The sequence below is a fragment of the Gopherus evgoodei genome, chromosome 4 (genome assembly GCF_007399415.2).
Source record: "Gopherus evgoodei ecotype Sinaloan lineage chromosome 4, rGopEvg1_v1.p, whole genome shotgun sequence".
Classification (NCBI taxonomy): Eukaryota; Metazoa; Chordata; order Testudines; family Testudinidae; genus Gopherus; species Gopherus evgoodei.
In genome coordinates, this window is record NC_044325.1 from 100,743,121 (window position 1) to 100,764,097 (window position 20,977).

The 20,977-nt window shown below is 39.9% G+C and overlaps 1 protein-coding gene across 4 annotated transcripts in view; it reads right to left on the reverse strand.

Annotated features, from left to right (window-relative positions):
* USP47 (ubiquitin specific peptidase 47) overlaps nt 1-20,977 on the reverse strand; it is a 98,257-nt gene that overhangs the window by 70,452 nt on the left and 6,828 nt on the right. For 3 of the 4 annotated variants that reach the window (XM_030560350.1, XM_030560349.1, XM_030560351.1), the window contains 4 exons: nt 11,010-11,069; nt 3,467-3,670; nt 2,480-2,593; nt 359-497 (listed from right to left, as the gene is read on the reverse strand). In XM_030560350.1, the coding sequence (XP_030416210.1) occupies nt 359-497; nt 2,480-2,593; nt 3,467-3,670; nt 11,010-11,069 (517 nt within the window). The remainder of the gene's footprint in view (nt 1-358; nt 498-2,479; nt 2,594-3,466; nt 3,671-11,009; nt 11,070-20,977) is intronic. The other variant, XM_030560352.1, reaches the window with a different exon arrangement.

Consider the following 20,977-nt stretch of genomic DNA (forward strand, 5'->3'; position numbering starts at 1 on the left):
AATTGTGGATTTAAACTTTAAAAGCACACTGGCACCAAGCAATCCCCTCCCCAACCATCCACCAAAAAAAACCAAACACATCACCCTGCCTTTGAAGGAACATTTCTTCACACACACTGCAATCTTATTATAGACCAAGAAGGGGATACTTTTCTCCTTTTACCAAAGATAGATCTGGCAAGAACTATCAACAGTAGATAAAAACATTTTAATGGATTTAAAATAAATGGCTCTTTCCTCTTCAAAATAAATTAAGATCCTGCTTACTTAAGAAGAATTTTAATATTATTTTAAAATAATTTACACCTAGTCTCGCTTTATTAAACAGGTTAAAACAAAGTGGGACAAAACATCATACCTGTCTCTGATTTACTCAGGATAGAAGAGTATGAGTAGTTTTGACAGACATAATCATTGGTACAACCAACAGAGCCTTCTCTTGGTAGAGGGCCTATAAACCTCTCTTGATTACCATCATCTGTTGTACCCGATTCCTCCTAAAATATGAATACATTGATTTTTATGTAAAAATTAATTTACTTAACTCAACTAACTTTTACAAAAGAAGTTAAAACTCAGCTAATATATATCTCACACAAAAGAACCCATGTTAAAAGATCAGTTAGGTTGTAAAGTCAAACACTCAAAATTTATGAAATGCCTGATTTACAGTTGCTCTTGTAACCTTATTTCTGCTCCCTTGGGAGTCTATCCTGGGTACTTATAAGGCAAGTATCCTGTGGAAACAACAGTATATGACTCTCTAGTTGAAGATTACTGTAATGCATATGCATATGAGGGGAAAAAATTAAGGTTGCACAGGCAATTGTTAATCAGGCATTTCCTAACATACAAGTGTTTGATTTTGCCAACTAAAGTAGTTTTGCAAACAAGAAGTGTTACTACATTTTTGTATGCAATTGCCAGGGTTAGATATGTGGATTTTGTTACTTTGGTTTTTTAAGGAAAGAACTAAAACAAATTCTATTACGCACAACTGTAACAATTCCCCTGTTATACATTATCAGTAAGGTGTGAACCCTGAACCTGTAGTACCGCAGCAAACACTTCCACCATGGGAGTTTTGAGACTGGATCCTGTTCCATGTATGGCGCCCCCAGAGTAAAGTTTTTTTATTCTAACATTCTGCCAGAAATTTTCCTGATGAATACAAATGACAGTAGGGAAATAGTTATTTTTAACAGTTTGTCTCAACAAAAACAAAAAAATTTTATGTGAAACAAGTCCCTAGCCAGAGGTCTTTCCCCATGCCGAATTTCAAAAGCTAGTTGGAAACAGAGACATCAGAGCTTCTGAAAAAAGAAGTATAGTAGACAGTGTTGGGCAACTTAAATATAGATGTTTGCTACCAGTTCTCCCTATTCAGAGATCCCCATCATAACCTAGGCTCAAGGTCAAATAAGGATGACAATTCCAGTAAGAGCTCTTAACTGCCTGTATGGCGATGATTTAAGTTACATTTCATTTCTGTGGTTTAACTGTTAAGAAACTCAAATCACAGGAAGTTATTATATGTTGCTGTTGGTAACGCTTTATTTAATAAGTCTTCGTACAATTTGTATTCCTGTTTTTTAAATCCACAAATCCAATGTTTTGGGCACACGTATACTTAAAACACAAAAATAATTTTTAAGAAACAGCAATTTGTTGGACAGTCCGTTATCCCATTTTCCTCCAAAAAAATAAAAAATAAAAAAAAAATTGTCCAGTCTGGATTCAAATTCTGACTTTGGTCACAAAGAAATGAGTTTGAGGGTCTTATCCTGAATATATTTTCACACTGTAAAACCAATTTGGCACAAAAGACAATCTGCTCAAGAAAGCCTCAGCAGGTCAGGATAAGGAAATGCTGACAGAGCAGAACACTAAATCTTTTACGTAGCTAGCCTACTCAATGCCTGGCTCATATAAACCATTGCTATTTTCACTTCCTTGGATTCTAAAATTCACTCAGCACGAACTTTCAAACATTTTTTGTGGCAGTCCACAACTGATTGTAACAATCTTTATTGTGTTTAATCTGTTTTTTACAGAATAAATCAAAATGCAAGCCTACAAAACTGAAGATGTAGCTACACCTTTGCTGCTAAAGATCCTATGTTGTATGCAGAATTATCTTACACTCGGCTGGGATTGAGTCCATACTGTTAAGACCTGTCTTTATACAATCAAAGTTTAGTTGATTATATAATATTGAACATAATTTGGCAAGTATCAGTCAGTAACAGAAAATAACATCCTATTTTTATCACTGGTATTTTTACTTCAGGGACACAAACAGGTAATACATGTAATTGAGTTGCATTGACGACTTTTTTTGAGAGACAGTATGACAAACAGGGCTAGAAAAAGAACAATAATGTAATCTTGTCACAAGAATAAAGGCATAAACACATTTTATCTCTGGTAAAGCTTGAAAGGAATATAAATGTGGTGAATATATCAAATTTTGGCTTACCGACATTATATGAGGCTGTTCACCATCTTTATCTGTCAAACGTAGAAAATTTTTCTTCCCTACCTCAAAACGAGCTTCAAGAATAGATTTATCGCTGGTTTGATCCAAAGGAGTCTGTAAGAACAAAACATCAAACACATTTATATGTAATCCAAGATTTTCTGAACCAGTTCAGTAAGTTTTCTTCTAAATATATTGCTTCAAATAACTTATACTACAGTGAAAAAGAAAATAGCCTTGCCATCTACGAAATAAGCAGCTTTTAGTATCAAACTTAGGAGTTCAGAAAGAACTACTGCCAAGAGAAACCAGTGAATAAATCAAATCTTGATCAAAATATTTAACAAATATTTTCAAATTGGTCAGTTTATTCAGGAGCTGAACCACTAGTCATAGAATATCAGGGTTGGAAGGGACCTCAGGAGGTCATCTAGTCCAACTCCCTGCTCAAAGCAGGACCAATTCCCAGACAGATTTTTGCCCCAGGTCCCTAAGTGACCTCTTCAAGGGCTGAACTCACAACCTTGGGGTTAAGCAGGCCAATGCTCAAACCACTGAGCTATCCCTTGATTTAGTTGTTGATGTTTCTTTTATTTAAAACAAAAAAAATACATCTGGAGAATAAGTGCTAGTGTGCGATTTAGATGAATGATCATGTTAAAAACTTGTCAATTAGTTGTTCAGTAAGTGTTCCTTCTAGAATACACCTGACAGTACAAAATAGTCTAAACTAAATCAACAAAAACAAAAAGAAATTCAGATTCAAGTCTAGTAACACCATTAACTAGCTTGGCTGTGTTTGATTACAAATTTTTCCAGGTCTTAGGTCACTATAGGAACTAGATGCAAGAGGAAGATTTGAAAACATCGTACAATACTGAAAACATTATGTAAGTACTGTTCTTCAAAACAAAACTTCTACAAATGTTTATTTTATCACCTAATTTTTTTCCTTTCAAATAATAAATAAATAAATTCTTGCATTACCATATCCGCGACATTGATTCCGTTTCCCCAAACTAAATCAAAAGTTCCATTAACATAGCCCACTTTGGAGGCCACATCCTCAAACAGCCTTCTTAATGGAGTGGAAGCTGGCAGGTTTAAAGTGATACGTTCATTCACAGTCTTAGAATTGGTAGTATCTTGTATTATACACAGCACTCTAGGTTCATCAGCAGCACTTTCTATCTGAAATCAGAGCAGACAACTTATTCATTAGGTTAAAAGGAGAGGTTTTTTTTAAAAACAATTCCTATATCGGTAAAGTAACAACACTCCAACTACAGCAAATACATTTTGCTAATTTAAATCTACAATTTTTATTTTAAAAAGCATAGAAAGTATAAAGTCAATATTAAACGCCATGGCACGTGCTAGCTAAGGTTCTTCTGTAATTTCAATTCTCATGCTAGCTAAATTATGGTAGAGCTTTTATGAGCTAGAAACGCCTAAAGATATCCTAACTAGTCTTTTCACAGTTATGCATGTATTTTTTACATATTTTAGACAGTCAGTCAGTCATCAGAAACGCAAACAAAAATCAGAGTTCTAAAGTACTAGAAATTAGGTATGTTTAAGAAGAAAAATTACTGAACTTTACAATTAGAAAGCAAACAATAAAAGCAAGGATACTGGATCAAGTGTACTTTGCTCATTTAATCAGCGTAGTTTAGGTTTAACCTTACTAACATCACAGCATAGTAATTTTACATAGTATGTTTTGTAAAAATAATGAAGGAATATGAGAACTCAACAGTTCTACTAAATCTTCGCTAAAAAAATGTATGTAAATTATCAGATGTATTCAGTAGCAAAATGAAAGTTATCAAGGTTATAGTTCAGGTCTATTTGTCCCTGCATAATTAAGTTCTGCAATTTACAAAACACATTCCAACATTTTTTTATTATTAAAATGAAATAAGAGAAAAATTGGGACTCAACCATCATAGACAAACTTGTATCTGCAACTGTCTTGATCTTTCATTTTTAAATAAAATAAATATATACACACACACACACAGGTTTAGTAGTAAATGATCCACATAATTGGCTTCACAATTGTGCTCTCTTTCTTTTATACTAAACTTGCTTTAGAGAATCTAGATAACAGAAATCTTGTTTACAGGGAATGAGAATGTTTTGTTTGCCTGCCTGTTTCTGGGGAGTCAGAGGGTAGAGAAATAATTGCCTAACAGAGCCATCCCGAAGTTCTAGCCATGAGACAAGTGGCTCACCACCTTATTGATTCTTAAGACAGTAAAACAGAAGATCTGCAACCTACAACAATCTTGAGAGCTGGCTTTAAAACTTCAGAACCTTCAAGAGAATCATTATTTTGCAAAACTCACTGTAAAATGAGTTTGGATAGGAATTATATGCTGAATGACTTGAAGGGACCTCAGGAGGTCCTCTAGTCCAACGCCCTGCTCAAAGCACGCCCAATCCCCAACTAAATCATCCCAGCCAGGGCTTTGTTAAGCCTGATCTTAAAAACCTCTAAGGAAGGAGATTCCACCACCTCCCTAGATAACCCATTCCAGAACTTCACCACCCACCTAGTGAAAAAGTTTTTCCTAATATCCAACCGAAACCTCCACCACTACAACTTGAGACCATTACTCCTTGTTCTGTCATCTGTCACCACTGAGACGAACCTAGCTCCATACTCCTTTCAGGTAGTTGAATGCAGGTATCAAATCCCACCTCATTCTTCTCTTCTGCAGACTAAATAATCCCAGTACCCTCAGCCTCTCCTTGTAAGCCATGTGCTCCAGCCCCCTAACCATTTTTGTTGCCCTGAGTTGGACTCTTTCCAATTTTTCCAAATCCTTCTTATAGCGTGGGGCCCAAAACTGGACACAGTACTCCAGAAGAGGCCTCACCAATGTCGAATAGAGGGGAACGATCACGTCCCTCGATCTGCTAGCAATGCCCCTACTTATACAGCCCAAAACGCCATTACCCTTCTTGGTAACAAGGGCACATTGTTGATTTATATCCAGCTTCTCGTCCACTGTAACCCCTAGGTCCTTTTCTGCAGAACTGCTGCCTAGCTACTAGTCTGTAGCAACGCATGGGATTCTTCCTTCCTAAGTGCAGGACTCTGCACTTGTCCTTGTTGAACCTCATCAAATTTCTTTTGGCCCAATCCTCCAATTTGTCTAGATCCCTCTGTATCCTATCCCTACCCTCCAGCAAATCTACCACTCCTCCCAGTTTAGTGTCATCTGCAAACTTGCTGAGGGTGCAGTCCATGCCATCCTCCAGATCATTAATGAAGATATTGAACAAAACTGGCCCCAGGACCGACCATTGGGGCACTCCACTTGATACCAGCCACCAACTAGACATGAAGTCATTGATCGCTACCCGTTGAGACTGAATCTAGCCAGCTTTCTATCCACCTTATAGTCCATTCATCCAGCCCATATTACTGTAACTTGCTGGCAAGAATAACGTGGGAGACCATATCAAAAGCTTTGCTAAAGTCAAGAAATAACACATCCACTGCTTTCCCCTCATCCACAGAGCCAGTTATCTCATCATAGAAGGCAATTAGGTTAGTCAGGAACGACTTGCCCTTGGTGAATTCATGCTGACTGTTCCTGATCACTTTCCTCTTCTCGAAGTGCTTCAAAATTGATTCCCTGAGGACCTGCTCCATGATTTTTCCCACAGACTGAAGTGAGGCTGACTGGCCTGTAGTTCCCCAGATCCTCCTCCTTCCCTTTTCTAAAGATGGGCACTACATTAGCCTTTTTCCAGTCATCCGGGATCTTACCCGATCACTATGAGTTTTCAAAAATAACAGCCATTGGCTCAGCAATCACATACGCCAACTCCTTTAGCACCCTCAGATGCAGTGCACCCGGTTCCACTGCCTTGTGCTCATTCAGCTTTTCTAAAAAGTCCTGAACCACTTCTTTCTCCACAGAGGGTTGGTCACCTCCTCCCCATACTGTGCTGTCCAGTGCAATAGTCTGGGAACTGACCTTGTTCATGAAGACAGAGGCAAAAAAAAGCATTGAGTACATTAGCTTTTTCCACATCCTTTGTCACTAGTTTGCCTCCCCATTCAGTAAGCGGTCTACACTTTCCCTGACCTTCTTGTTGCTAACATACCTGTAGAAACCTTTCTTGTTGCTCTTAACATCCCTTGCTAGCTGCAACACCAAGTGTGATTTGGCCTTCCTGATTTCACTCCTGCATGCCTGAGCAATATTTTTATACTCCTTCCTGGTCATCTGTCCAAGCTTCCACTTTTGCAAGCTCCTTTTCTTTGTTTAAAATCAGCAAGGATTTCACTGTTAAGCCAAGCTGGTCGCCTGTCATATTTACTATTCTTTCTACACATCAAGGTGGTCTGTTCCTGCAACCTCAATAAGGATTCTTTAAAATAAAGCCAGCTCTCCTGGACTCCTTTCCCCCTCATGTTATTCTCCCAGGGGATCCTGCCTATTAGTTCTCTGAGGGAGTCAAAGTCTGCTTTTCTGAAATTCAAGGTCCATATTCTGCTGCTCTCCTTTCTTCCTTGTGTCAAGATCCTGAACTCGATCATCTCATGCTCACTGCGTCCCAACTTCCCATTCACTTTTGCTTCCCCTACTATATTCTTCCCTGTTTGTGAGCAGCAGGTCCAGAAGAGAGAGCTGTGCCCCTAGTTGGTTCCTCCAGCACTTGCACCAGAAAATTGTCCCTACACTTTCCAAAAACTTCCGAGATTGTCTGTGCACTGCTGTATTGCTCTCCCAGCAGATATCGGGGTGACTGAAGTCCCCCAAGAGAATCAGGACCTGTAATCTAGTAACTTCTGTTAGTTGCCTGAGTAAATCATCTTGGCTAAAAAAGCTACTAGTACATATTGCTCTAAGCACCATTTTATCTCTGATAAAACAGGAGTAAAAACAATCTTGAACTAGAGAAGAGCAAGAAAACTAAATGGAGAAGTGGGGGGGATCAGAAAGACCCCAAAGTACAAAGGAAAGGACATTTTCCAATGTTGTGTTTCCAGGGCTGGTGCAACCATTAGGAAAAATAGGCAGCTGCCTAGAGAACCAAAATTTGAGGGTGCCAAAATGTCTGGGATGCTCATCCAGTGCTACGGCTTTGATCAGCTCCAGCCAGCTGAGAAGTGATGTTATTCCTCCTTTGGCCGCTGGGGGCGCTGCGCTGCTCCTTGCTGCTCTGGCTCTTCCCCAGGGCCCCCGCCCCTGCTCAGTCCCACCTTGGCCTCACTCCCTGAGCACTGCAGCAGGGCCAGGCCTGCACTCACCGGCAGGTGAAGTGCAGAGACCCAGCCCCAGCCACGCTTCCGGTGAGTGCTGGCGGTGGTTCCCTCCTGCCCTCAAAGTCAGCCCCCCCCAGAGGCCTGCCTCCCAACAGGGAAGCCTGGGGCGCCCCCCCCCCCCCAAGGAGCCTCCCCCCGCAGAGGCAGGGGGCACCACGTCCGCTCTGCGGGGCATAGGGCCCCATATTATCTAGCAACGGCCTTGATACCCGCCACCCTGCCCGCAGCCAGCCCCTGCCACACCCCCTTCCCCTGCTTCCAGCCAGGCCTGCACCCCCTTGTCTCCAGCCAACCCCTGCCGCACCCCCCTGCCCAAAGCCAGCCAGCCCCACACCCTGTCAGGTTATTCATTTATTTTCACTAAATATGCAGACTAAATGAAATTAATAAATTTTCAAGTTGTACGTGTATTAATTCTAATAAACAATGCCATATTATGCAGTATTCATTTTTGAAAGATTATAATCTATGCTCTGGGGGGACAGAGAGGGGTGGAGGATACATGGTGGAAGTTTTGCATAGGGCGCCAAGGATCCTTGCACAGGCCCTGAGTGTTTCAACAACAGTTACTGCATAAGAAGTGGAAAGCCAAAGATCCACTGAAACACTAAAATTAATCCCCTCAAAAAATATATCTAGGTTTTGGACTTCCAGAGTACTAAGGAACAAATCATACTTAAAAATACAGACCATACTAGAGTCTGGGGTGTGTGGAGAGCATAAGAATCTCCATAGTAACCAGTCTTCTGAATTTGTAAAGTGGAAAACACAAGATCTTGCCTCTTGCAAATTCATGTCAAGATGACCAGATGTCTGCCCACTACAGAACAAGCAAACTGTTCTCGAAGGCCAACAGATTCATGCTGCAAAATTGCCAATCTTTGGTGGATGAAGAGTTGCAGGTAAATAAGAATCATACTCAGGCTGAAATTATAATCTATGACTTAAAATCATCTCCTAGAGAACGGTCCTTTCCTGTCAGATGGAGAGCTACATGCAAGACCTGATAAATAATTCTATTTCCACGCAAACAGCATTGTAATACATGAAAGTGGGAAACACAGAAGCAACTGTAGTAGTATATCACAGCTGTTCTCTCTGTGAAGAGGGTCTATATATACCACTGAGCCTTATATGAAGGACAGAGGCTTATAGCAATAGCAAGAGTGCCTGAAAACACACAATGCCAATATGGATACTAGAGACCTTAAATGCTGAAATGATTTTTGTAGCCTTCTCCAAATAAATGTTTGAGGCATCTATCTAAATCATTTAAATAAAGCAATAAGAGTAAGCAATACTTCTACATTAAGTGGGCTCACTTTCCATTGTGAATTTTCTCAGATTAGAAATCAAGCTTCCCATAGTCTGTAGGCATCCTGGACTCATTCTTCAATGCAGAACACTTCACAGAAAAACATGCTCTTCAGAGGTAGAAGGCATATTTTCCAGCAAATCTGCAATACTTCATTCATTTCATCCTTTCTGGAAAATGCCAGTCTTATGGACTGAACTCTCTGAGGAGGAGAAAGCAGACTGCAACTATGCTGGAATGTAAACTATACACAACAGAAATCGTAAAGGAGTTTAACAGAATACCAGTTTTTCACAGATTGTGGGAGATAAAGCAATATCAGGAGAACAGAACACAGAACAGGATTGCTATTCTGGAGAACAATCCTGATCCAACTGATTTATGCTCCTCTGAGATACAGCTCTCTTCACTTCACTGCATCAGCTGGTCCACATTCATCTTACTGGTAGGCTCAGTGTGGTCTGAGGCATAAGGGATCATGTGTCTTCATTTGCCTAGCTGTAATCCCTAAGGGACAGTGACAGGCTACCATGTACCACAGAGCACCATGGGACCAAACTGTATAGCACAGCAGTGATTTAATCCAATCCCATGAAAAAAACCCTCACTGTCCATTCCTCCTTTTCTCCCTAAGGTTCATCCTTGAAAACAATAACTTCAGATTTAATGATTTTCAGTCGAGATTGTTTTTAGGATGGGTTTTATCCACTATGTTCTCTAAGCACCAGCACCACACTCTGAACCTTGACTGCCACAATGTCCAAGCTGTCAGTTACAGAACTTTCTCTCACTGTGTACAGGGAGAAGAGCAGGCTTGCAGCCTGCTTCAGTAGCTCATCTCCTTGGCCTTAGCTGATGTTCTACGAGCAGCCCAGCTTACATTTATGAGTTCTAACTCCATGGAATAGGACAGAGAGCACACACTGTTATCCAATTAACTCCCGCTTGTAGGAAAAGCTGAAGATCAAGAGAAAGCTGGTGGTATTAATAGTGTTAAACAACTAGAAAAATATAGACTAACAAACTGAGCTTCAGTAATTTCTGTGCTAGTGTCTTTGGGTGTGTTGAACACTTTTAATCGTGTTGCACCAATCACAGGTAGAGTGTCAGGAGTAGAGCTACTAATTCCACTTTACAGTTCACCAGCTAAGAGTCGTCTTCTTGTTACTCCAATCTGTGCCCCCCACAATAACCTGCAGGACAGGCTCCTGGCCATTATCCAACCCACAACCTCCCCCTTTCCACACTATCTACCTCTGAGGCACCACACTTGGTTCACTGGAAGACTGAAAGTAGCAACTAGCAAAGCACAGTTGGTTCTCTTGCAGAGGACCCAAGTCAGGGGGCACTACTGGTGGCTCAGGGAGTTCAGAGTATAACACATCAATCCCAAATTGGTGTTTGAGGGTGCATAAAAATAAATTCTATTCTATTAATGATGACAAGTACTTATTACTTGATGCTGCACGCTTTTAGATGGCCGGGTTGAGCAAACAGCATAGTTCTCCTTCAAGTTTGTGGACAAGTTATAAAGCATACGGAGCCACAAGTCTCTAGTTTATTGTTAAATATAGGATCCTATGTGATTGAGGCAGTATTTACAACCCATGCTTTTAAATTTTAATCAACAATTAAACAATCCAATTGAACTGTTTCAAACTATCAGAGACACGCTCATATTTCTTGATGGTGGAAAAACCAAATATAAAAAAAGCTAGATGCTCATAAGGGACAATATACAATTAAACAGTGGAACTAAATATATCAAAGCTTCTATTGTTAGGACTGCATGTAATGAGTTTTTTAAATCCATAAAACATGCAAAGAATTTAAGCAATTCATGCTCATGTTAAACAAAAGCTAGAGTATCATGCTGTTATGATGTATCTTGGTTATCACTCTAAATAGTTGACTTCAGTTGTCACCTGTGAAAATTTCTTCTTCATTTCATCAAAGAGACTTTGTCTGCAACTCCAAAACATATCCTATAAAAACAAAAATTAATAAATCATAATGCTTTAAAAAAGTATAGGTGTTTTGTTTGCAGAGAGAAAGTTTATTTTGTATGCAAAGTGGATGTGATAAGAAGATGATAATCAGTCATATCTTTTTTAAAGTTTTTTAAAAAAATTCAATCTTCCAAATCAACTGTAATTTACAGAGCAAACTCTGGTAGAGAATTTGGTTCTACATTTAAGGTGTGTAACTTCATAGACTAAATGAATAAATAGGATTCAGAAAGTGTTGATAAGTGTGATATATTATTTATACAAAGTAAAAAAAATAATGAGTGCAAAAATATCAGTTTAAAATAATCCACATCTGTAAATAAATTCAAATTAATGTAATTCTACTTGTTATTTTGCCTTTTTACAGTAAGTATCTCATATAGTGACACTGATAACAACTTTGTTCGACTGGTTCAAGTAACCAGATCAGAATATAGGCTTTTTATTCAGTTTATTACTCCATTTATATATTATTAAATTAGTCAATTTAACATAGGTTCATATCAGATTAGAATATTTTCTTTAGCAGTAATTTCAGTTAATGTGAACTGGCTGGCAAAAATCCTAACCACAACTTGTGCAAGAAAATATATTGTATACTACAAAATTCGAAAACATAGCATAAGTAATTGAATAAATAGATGACAAGTTTTTTTTAAGTCATACTGATAAATGTATGTTATAAACCTACATCAGATGATGCTGGTAGTTTAAGACTTTTTTTTGGTGAAATGTTTCAGCTTAACAGCGAACTAATTCCTTAAGTCTCACAGCTCCCATTGGCTTGGAACGGCAAACTGTGGCCACAGGGAGCTGAGGGGCTCCACACCTGCAGACGCTCCAGGTAAACAAAACGCCCCGATCTGCCCCCTTTTCTTGATACAATGGAGACGTGGAAAACAGCCACTTAGGTCTTACGATCCAGATTGTGGTATTAACTACACTACTTAGAGATGGACTGCTGTTGAAGTCGACAAACTTTAAAAAAATTCCTCATATTTCCTAAATACAAAACATTTCTGTGATTAAAGTCACTTAGTCTTAATACCACACACTTACTTTCTTAACTGCACTGATTTGGGATATATTATACAGCTATTTCCTAGCAGCTGAAAGTTTATATTTTTCAAATACTGCAGAATGAATTCAACTGCATGCATTCTATTCTGCATCTGAGAGAAAAGCTATCTTTGATATTCCAGTGTCAATTCTAAACATTTAAAAAGATAAGACTGTACTGTACATGAAGACTCCTAAACTTATTTGCCTGTATTTTAGAAATTATAACGTTACACCTCACTAACACTTAATGGGTTACGTAATACGTTTTGTAAAGTACACCAGGAGAGCTACTCTCCCCAGCATGAGGACTGGAGAACGCCCACTAATTTGTGCATGTTTTCCTGCACAAATTTTGCCTGGATACCCAACACTGAGGTCAACTTTCTAAGAAGGTCTTGATGTGCCCAGAATCCCCCCGGGGCTAGAAAGAAAACGTCTGGTGCCATGGCATCATCCAGTGACAACGAGGATGAAGAGTAGCTGGATGCTCTTGGTTCAGTACTGTACCCTGTCCAACTAGGTCAGGCTGTACCTGCTCAGAGGTAACATCCTCCAGTTGACTATGCAGCAAGATACCCTAGCGTGGGTTGCATCTTACCTTAGAGTGGGTTGAAGGTCAAGACCTAAAGGAATGGGAACATCCCATGGCATCAGTGGCCAATAAGTAGCGGGTAGAGTGCCCCTATATCTACTGTGAGATCAGTAACAGACATATATCCGGAGCAAACCATAGACTAGCATCTAGGGGATGAAGGGAAAGTGAATGAAGATCTCAAACTCGACCCAGATGAACCCCCAAAGTCATCCAGAAGCAATGGAAGGGGGTAATTTCTAGCAGAACCAACCACAGTCCAGCCTCATCTGAGATCCAATATGTTGACCGCATCAGCTCAAGGTTGGTAGAGAAGCTGATGCACTAAGGGCTGCCCAGAGCAACGTTCTCACTCGGCACCAACCCTGAAAGATTCCAGTTCTGAGGTCATTACCAGTTCTGGCACTAGTCTCATTAGGGTAGCCAGGCTCAAGAGCAATACCGAGAACAATGTCGGTGCCATAGCTACTGATGAAGTCATGACTGCTAAGTGTTTCCGTGTGACTGGAGAATCTGGGATTGAGAGGGATAATAGGTCTGACATTGCCCCGTAGGCTAGGGACGTGGTCATCACTACTAGATAAGTCATTGGTAATGGATTCATGCATGGTGCTGGAGTCAATAGTAAAGATTTGCGATATTGTCTTGGTACTAGGGAATGGGTCAATGGCCCAGGTCTCTCACTGGTACCCAAGGAGCCACAGTACCCGTCAGCAGAGATTAACATGGAGGACGACAGCACTCTTCAAGATCTGGAGTGGTTATGGTCCAATTTATGGGTCCTTTTTCTTGGTGGATTCAAGGAAGGGGAATGATCTCCCTGCCTGTTAGAGACAGGCTCTGAGTCTTGAGTTGCTGTGGCTTCAGTGGTGGCTGAGGAAATTGTAGCATCTTTGGTAATGATACAGGCCCCATAGCTTGCTCCATCGGTGCTGCATGAGTCTCAAATCCCTTGCCAGCAGTGTTCTTTTCTTACAGAAGGAGCATCTGCCCTTAATATGTACCTCTCACAGGCACAAACATGTGGGTATCATCATTCACAATTGTCCATCGTATATGTTTGTGGTGCAATGTTTAAATCCTGGTGAAGAAATTCCACCAGGAAACTACAGCTAAATACCTAACTAACCAACCTAAGATACTACTAATAAACAACTAAACTATTTACAAGTTCTCAAAGACAGAAAAAAGGGGCAAGGCGAAGAAACACTATTAAGAGTGCTGCAACTGTAGCAGCAGGCAGTGAGAAGGAATTGAGGCAGACAGGGTGCTGCTGCCCTTAGATAGCCAGTGGAGGGGCTATGAGGCAAATGGTGTGAGCGTCACTCCTACAGGTATTGTGAGGCAAATTTCTCCAGTTCTGGTGCGCTATGTGTGCACACCTGAGTGGAATACATTTTTTCTTTTTCTTTTTCTTTTTTTAAGCCAAAGGATAAACAGAGTTAAATCAGACACCTTTAATATACTGTATATTTATCTTCTACAAAATACTCCATAATTAAAATAAAATTAAGACAGCAAATATTGAAGCTCTTTAATAGTCACAAAGAAAAAAGAAGCTTTCAGGGCACTGAATTCATTCAACAAAATTGTTGAGAGGTTTTTAAGAACAGGTTGGACAGATACCAACGCAGGATGATGAAGTTTACTTGGTTCCACCTCAGTGCAGGGGGCTGGACTTGATGACCTCTGATTTCTAAAAGTAAATATAAACAAAGAGGGTGTATTCATGCCCGTACTGGACAAGTTTGGTAACAGGAAGAAGAGCAGTATGTAGGTGAACAGCAGCATATTTGGAGACCAGACTACAAAGTAATGCCAAAACTAGATTAGAAGGATCATCTGATCAAGCTATAAAATGAAAGTTTCCAATCCACAGACAGATTTTACTGTATGAAAAAAGGCACTCAAATATAACTTCAAGAATGCTCTTGTAGAGTATAACAAACAGGTATTACAATTCGTTTTATCTAAAATTTCTCTTAATGCTCTAATCCTCAATACAGCATATATCATTTTGTAAAAAGTATTTCATGTTTACTCTGTAATGCAGCAAAAGTCTTTCCCAACTACTTTTCCAAGTAATTTTGAAGGGAAATTTCAGTGATTCATTGTTCAATACTGCAATCAGAATCTCAAAAAACCACCCAAGTGAAGTTAACAGCAATTTTGCATATGTGAGTACGGAGAATTGAGCCCCTAAGTCATATTAAATAATTTAATTGTTTTCCAAAAGCCTAATAAGTCTATTTAAAAAACACAGAAATAAAAAAAATGTAAACATTCTCACATATTTGCAACTCAAAACACGACAGCCACATGCTAGTACATAAGCACTAGAAGTGGGGAAAAGTGAAACTGCTCATCCACAATGAAAGAAATCCATAGCTATATTTTCAAAGCAGACCAGTAAGAACAGTAGTCATTGCCAAATCATGCAACAAGGAAGAAGTTACTTAAATTGTTATTCTGTTTCTCTTAAGATATCTTGCAGAATTCTCATTTCTGGTCTGAGCAACTTAGCAGAAAACAGGTGGCAATATCTAAGCTCTTAAGGTTTTATGGCTCTTACAGGCAAGAGTAATAGCAGAGGAGTGAGCCACCAACACCACTCATCAGAAGTGGCTCACTTAAACATGGCTCTTTTAGTGATCACGCTACACAGCAAATTGTCTTCAAATGAAACAAAGATATTGATAGACTTCAAGGAGTTCTAATCTCCTCCAACTAACATTTCAAAGACCTCTTAAGCCAGAGAAAGGCCTTTCCATACCCACATGCATACTCAGGAGAGAACATAGATAGCAGGCTTATTAAGTAGAACTGTCACTGTACCGGCTAAGAATCTCAGATATGAGACCATAGCACCACCTTATCCTTGTCAAACTTGGTATTAGGTGGATCAGTCACAGGGGAGCATAAACTTCTGTCACACTTTGTGAGCTGTTCATTTCCATCAGCAATATGACCTGGCTAAAAAGACATTTTTGTAAGTTTTGTCAGAACTATATTAATATGAATGTGGGCCTTTTTAATCCAGATTTTGAAAGCATCAAGCTCCCCATGACTCTGATGACAAAGGGGTTGCAGAGACTTGTGTCTATTTCACGACTAGTTGAAAGATGTCCAATGAACCCATCTGAAATTAATTTTTTTATTTTAACACTCAAGCGAGGTATTTTTGGATGGGACAAATAAAGGGACCTGTTTGCACCACACATGTCCACATCATGCACTATTTTTTTCAGTATTTATCCTTGGAAAGAGTCTCAAAAGAAGAGTTTGAGTGATTCTTCGTCCATGAAAGAATATTACTCCACAAACTGAAGGGCTGCTGCTGCAAAATAGTACCCTTAATCCAAATAAATCATGGCCACAAATAGTTTGTGTTTGTCCAGTCTTTCCTCTTGTTATCACTGCCTCAATCACCATACTGGAGGTGTGAGACAGAAAGGCATCCTCAGAAGGGTATACTTTCTTGACCACTTTAAAGGCAGAAGCAGTTATGTAAGGTGTTTGCCACACCATTGCTAGACAACAGAAAAACAGAGTTCAAGCGCACAGAAACGATATTGAATGAAGATTCCCAACCTAGAGGTTTCTTGATTTTGGCTCTGGTACCTTCATAAATGGGTACCATCTGAAAGCCATAGTATCACATTTGGCCTCAAAAGCCAACCAAGCAAAGTGCCAGAGCACAGGTTTTGATCTTGGGGCAAAACACTCCAACTGTATAAACAGCACCAGTAGGTTTCAAAATAGGGCCTGAAGTAAACAAAGACAATATTGCAGCCTCTGAGATGACTAAGACGGACATGGAAAGATCTGTGAACATATACACTACCACAAAGTCTCTCAAGATCAGTCTCACTGACCCGAATGTAGAGTGGTAAGACTTTGATGTGATTACTTTGCCAGTAGCAGGCTCACCCTCTTATAAGGAAACAATGCCTCATCAGCTCAGCTGAAGTCAAAAGGGGTGCTGGAAGGACACAACCAAAAATACTTCAGTGATAAAGGTACCCCACTGGCCTAGAGGGAAGTTGGGTCTGTGCCAATGTAGGCAGTACCAGAGTGTCCTAGCATTCAGTGATCAAAGGTGACTCAGCCTTATAATTCAAAGATTTCTCATTTGGCATGAGGCTGCACTAAATGTAAAAGACTTAGTGGCGTCTCTACGCTTGTCTCAACATAGAAATGGAAGCATTTCCCTGACGTAATTACACTTATGGTGTTGCCTAAGCATAAGATATCACCCTCACACCGTGTGCCCATCTTCCAGTTACAGATGCAGTGAACATGCTCCTCCATTATCATCTTTCTGCCATGCTGACATTGTTCAAAGCTGAGTAGTCTCTCTTCCGCCTGAAGAATCAGGAAACAGACATTCGGGGTGGGGGGAAGAAAGCATGAAAACTATGCAAATCATGAAACTTGGAAATGAATAGGAATAGAGGCCCTGAGACAGATTATGAAGCAACAGTGTGTTGAGTCACTGACCCAAAAATACAAATACGTGAAGACTGACCATGAAATCAAAGTTTCTCCAAGGTCCATGGAGGCTGGCAATTCATCAGTGTTTCTGCTCTAGCAGCCACAAAAAAGAAAACAGACCTGACTAGAAAGCAGGGAAAGCTACAAATAAAAGATTATCCTGCCCTACCAGCATAGGTTAAGACAAGCTGGAGTAGCTAGCTGCAGTTGTGCTGTTCCTGCATGGAGGTTCATTGATGACAGCAGACAAGAAGGTACTGACTGGAATGTTCAAACAGCAGCAGTTAAGCTTAGGGATAGTGCACAATCACCGCAGAAGATGTGGCTTGTGCTCCTGCTACTACAACCCTTAGAAGGCAAAATACCCTTAAATCCTGGTACCTAGAAGTGAAAATCCTGCACAGATATTTTTAAGAAAGAACATTTATGAGGAAATACTTTGATATTCTACAGAGTATTACTACAATAGTTCTGGATTATAGACCAGGAAATTTTAAAAATATTTTTTGATAATGCAGTTGCTATTTCATCTTTCATTTTAACTAGTTTTAGCTTCACCACTGTTCTCAAAATAAATAAATAAAAACCACACACACACACTCCAAACTACTTCTAGCTATCTATTAATTTAGCTAGTACAGAATCCCCCGTTTGTTTTTAACCTATCGTGCTATTTAACAAAGCCTCTGCTTTGAAACACATCTCTAAGTGACACAAAGATAAATAAATGCTAAACGTGCACATGCATACAGCATAACCCTTCTCCCTCCGCCTCAGTAGAGGGCTCCTGTTGACAAGTGGTGACTCAGACAGTGACACAGAGGTGGTGTTTGCACATCCTTAAACATCCAGTTACAATTAATCAAAGGAACCTCTAACTCAGATGAACTATTGCACATCTACCAGTCCTAAGTTTTTTAACAGGCCTGTCAATCTGAGATCATGGGCAAAATTTTCCAAAGCACTTAAGTCACTTTGAAAAAGTGCTACAAGTTACTTAAGTGTCTAACTCACTTAAGTGTTTTGAAAATTTTACTCTTAGATAAAAAATAATTTTAATGTAGTTTCTGGTAGACCACTACCAATTTTACCAGAATTCTTCTTACGTTTAAAAATTATTTTTTCTCCTGTTATTATACAAGACTACCCATTCAAATAAGAGAGCAGTGAAAGTAGCTATACACTAAATGTAGCTAAAATACGCAATAAAGAAAATATTTCTTCTCCAATCTGTTATTGTAGTTAATAGTTGAAAAAAGTCACTCATTGTTACACCTGCAATATTTTAATTTTAAGTCATACATTCAGATATGTTCAATTAGAAAAATTCTCAGAAGAGCAGCAAGACAAAACAGAAGACTTTTTTTTAGCTCTTTCTTTAAAAAACTGCTAAATTAGTAATTCACTTGTTGATAAACATTATGCATTTGATTATGCCTGGAGACATCTGCACCAGGAATTTCAAGCTGGTTTCTTAGAATTTGGGACATTTTAACAACTGATAAAAAACATGAACAGGATGGCACAAACATTTAACTTCTGATGACACAGCAACCTTAGATTTCGTTTTCTATATATACCTCTACCCCGATATAACAGTTCTCGGGAGATAAAAAAAATCTCACTACATTATAGGTGAGACCACATTCTATCAAACTTGCTTTGCCCTTCCCCCCCGTTCCTCATTCCCTGACTACCTCCTCCAGAGACCCCCATCCCTAATCACCCCCAGGACTCTACCCCACTTTGTACACATGATTAAATAGTCATTGGGTCTGAGAGAAAGACTGAAAATGCATATATATAGCCTGGTGGTTAGGACACTTACATGGGAGGTGGGTCCAGCCCCCTTACTCCAATCACTCTTATTATTTATCCAAAGTGGAACAGCTTTGAAAAATATGGGGCTGAGCTCTCACACCCTCCTTCTTACCCTCAAACCTTTGGATGTAAACCTGAGACCTGGTCCTCCTACTCCAGTTTCTAGGAAATATGTATGGTTTACCTTTCTCCTTCAAGGGACTGGCTGCCCCTATAATGGGTTGAGCTTCCCCACACATCCTGGAAATACTACAAGCACCAATTCTTCAGAGCAAAAAGGGGAGAAATAAGGTAGGGCTGCTTCCCTGTGAGGTATCTCTGACTGCTTTTAAACAGCAGAAGAGTCAAGCAAGGGAAACTCTTCAATCCTTCCCCCACAGCCAAATTCCTTTTTCTGTCCCACCCTCTTGGAGTTTAGGGCCCAGGGACTCCAATGGCCTAACCTCGGCTTCTTTAAGGGAGGAGTATTAACCCCACAAACACACACTCCACTGCCTTTTGTTCCCCACGTAATAAGTCAAGGTAAGCAGAATTCCTTCTCCTGCCTGGCTCAAGGTCCTTTACATCTTCACAGACCATTAGGAAGTCCCAGGCTACCACAGACGAGGGGGCAAGATTACTGCCTACGATCAGTGGGGAAAATGAGTCAGTGCTGAATAGCCAAGAATGCTGCTGGGAGTGATGAGATACCAGTACAGCGAGGACACCAGTACAATGAAAAGATGCAGGGGGACAGAACTCCACTGTGAGTAAGGAAACAGAGATGCAGGAAACAGGTGCGATGATTCAAGACTCTGCAGGCAAAGGGAACAAGAGGCACAGCCAAAGATGATGTGTGTCAGAGCTCCCCTGGAATGAGGGAGACAGTGGGTACCTAAGTGCTGTCAAATCCATGATACATGGGAGAGAGTAGGAAAAGCCTCAAATGGATGTGAAGCAACTTCTAGGGGGAGTGAAACTGTTAAGGACGGGAAATGGTGCCCCTTTATGATTTCAGGGTGGTCTGCTGAAATGTAACTAAACCTGAGGAAGATTGGGGAATAATCTCTCCTTTAATGGATGCAAACATGGTAACTTGTCTATAACAATATTATTAAACTATATTTTGGCATGATAATTGGAATTGCTTACTGACAATCTATGAAGTTCAAGTTAATAAGTAGAAAAGCAGATGCTCTGCCTAGAAGTGAGATTTCAGAACATAACTAGGGTACCTATTATATATCCCTACTTTATTTTATTTTTTTTTAAAAGGGGGAGAAATGTGATGTATTGGTGGGTTTTTTCTGTACCACTTCTGAATTTTGGATAATTTTATAAAACTATAATCATGAAATTACTGTGTCATGGAAAGCCTATATGTATACGAGTCCCCCATGAGCTAGCCAGATTGTATCATGTCTCTGTCAGGCCACAGACAGTGCTGAGCAATCAGACTCAATTATCATATATTCAGAGTAGAACACCTTGGGACAATATGTTTGCTCTGCATGGGAGAAAACACTTTCTCCTCTTGCCTGAAGGTAGGTGGGCTCGGGTGTAATGGAAAATTACCAAAAGGCAGAACAAAAGAAGCAGGAGACCTCAGCAGGAGACCTATAAAAGTGCCAGGAGAACCATTTTGCACCAGACTAAGATGAGTGAGGCTGCTGCAGGAGCAGGGTAGGCAAGGAGGCAGGGACCCCGACTTTCTGACAGAACAAATATAGATCCCCCCACCAAAGGACTCCTAAAGGAAGGATGAGCTAGTGAGAAACATTGTGTTTAGGATGCTCTATTGTTTAGTATGATTTGTACTCTCCTGTACATAATCTGTTAAGTAAAGAGCATAAAGGTAATAGTCTGAACAAAATGTGTGTCTTGTCAACTGCTTCATATCTCAGAGGTAGTTAAACTGTAAACCAGAAGTTTAACA